General features: G+C 33.1%; 1 protein-coding gene across 1 annotated transcript in view; it reads right to left on the bottom strand.

The window, feature by feature from the left end:
• Nucleotides 1-903, bottom strand: part of LOC107629385 — a 2,255-nt gene continuing 1,352 nt past the window's right edge. The window contains exon 2 of the mRNA XM_016332165.2: nt 1-786. Coding sequence (XP_016187651.1) covers nt 275-786 — 512 coding nt within the window. The 3' untranslated portion in view covers nt 1-274. The remainder of the gene's footprint in view (nt 787-903) is intronic.

Here is a 903-nt window from a genome sequence, read left to right as displayed (position 1 = left end):
TTCACATAAAAATAATTACACGTAAATTTTTATAGTAGAAATTCATGTGCAGTCAACTTCACGTAAAACTAATAACTGAAAGTCATTAGATAAAAATTTAGTCAAATCAGTCAAACTATTTAACGACTTTCTGACTGAGTTTTCACATATTGCATTATCACCGTCTTCAAAGTTGTCTTCTTTCTCCAACCCTATTTTGGATGATGACATCATCATACCGTTATGCTGACATATACATGTTCATCAATAATCACTCTTCTTCAATTCTTCATTGTTATTCAACTTTCCAAGCATAGATAAACAAGCAAAACTCAGAAGAAGAAACATTACTACTAACACTATTCAATCCCTCCAACATTGATGATGATCCAGCAGAACTACCTGTGTTACTTGATAACGGAGTAGAAGACGGAGACGAAGACGATAACGGCGACGGCGACGGCGAAGACGATGAAAGTGACGATGATTTTGATGATGATAACAAAACTGGCTTGAATATGAACAATGCATGCTTCAAACCATGATTGAAGAGCCAATCATGAACATCCCAATATACTTCCACTCTCATCTTGTTCATATGAACTCGTTCATTCCCTCTGAATTTCCATTGCAAGTGCTTCACATGAATCACTAAGTGCCCATCAAATCTTATCTCCAATTCTGGTTGATGATGATGATGATTATGCTGAACAACTCCATTGTTGTTATTGTTATCTCCTCCACCATTGTTGCTGCTTCCTTTGATGTTATTGTTCTTGCATTCAATTGAGATCTCATGGCATCTACCTGTATGTTGCACCCAAATTCAATACAATAATTAAATAATATTCGCATAAAATTAAAAAAGTAAAAATTAAAGATAAAGTAAAAAATAAATTTAATTAAAAAATAAATTTTTTAAAT

The sequence above is a fragment of the Arachis ipaensis genome, chromosome B03, assembly GCF_000816755.2.
Source record: "Arachis ipaensis cultivar K30076 chromosome B03, Araip1.1, whole genome shotgun sequence".
Lineage (NCBI taxonomy): Eukaryota > Viridiplantae > Streptophyta > Magnoliopsida > Fabales > Fabaceae > Arachis > Arachis ipaensis.
This window is presented reverse-complemented; position numbering and strand designations above follow the sequence as displayed.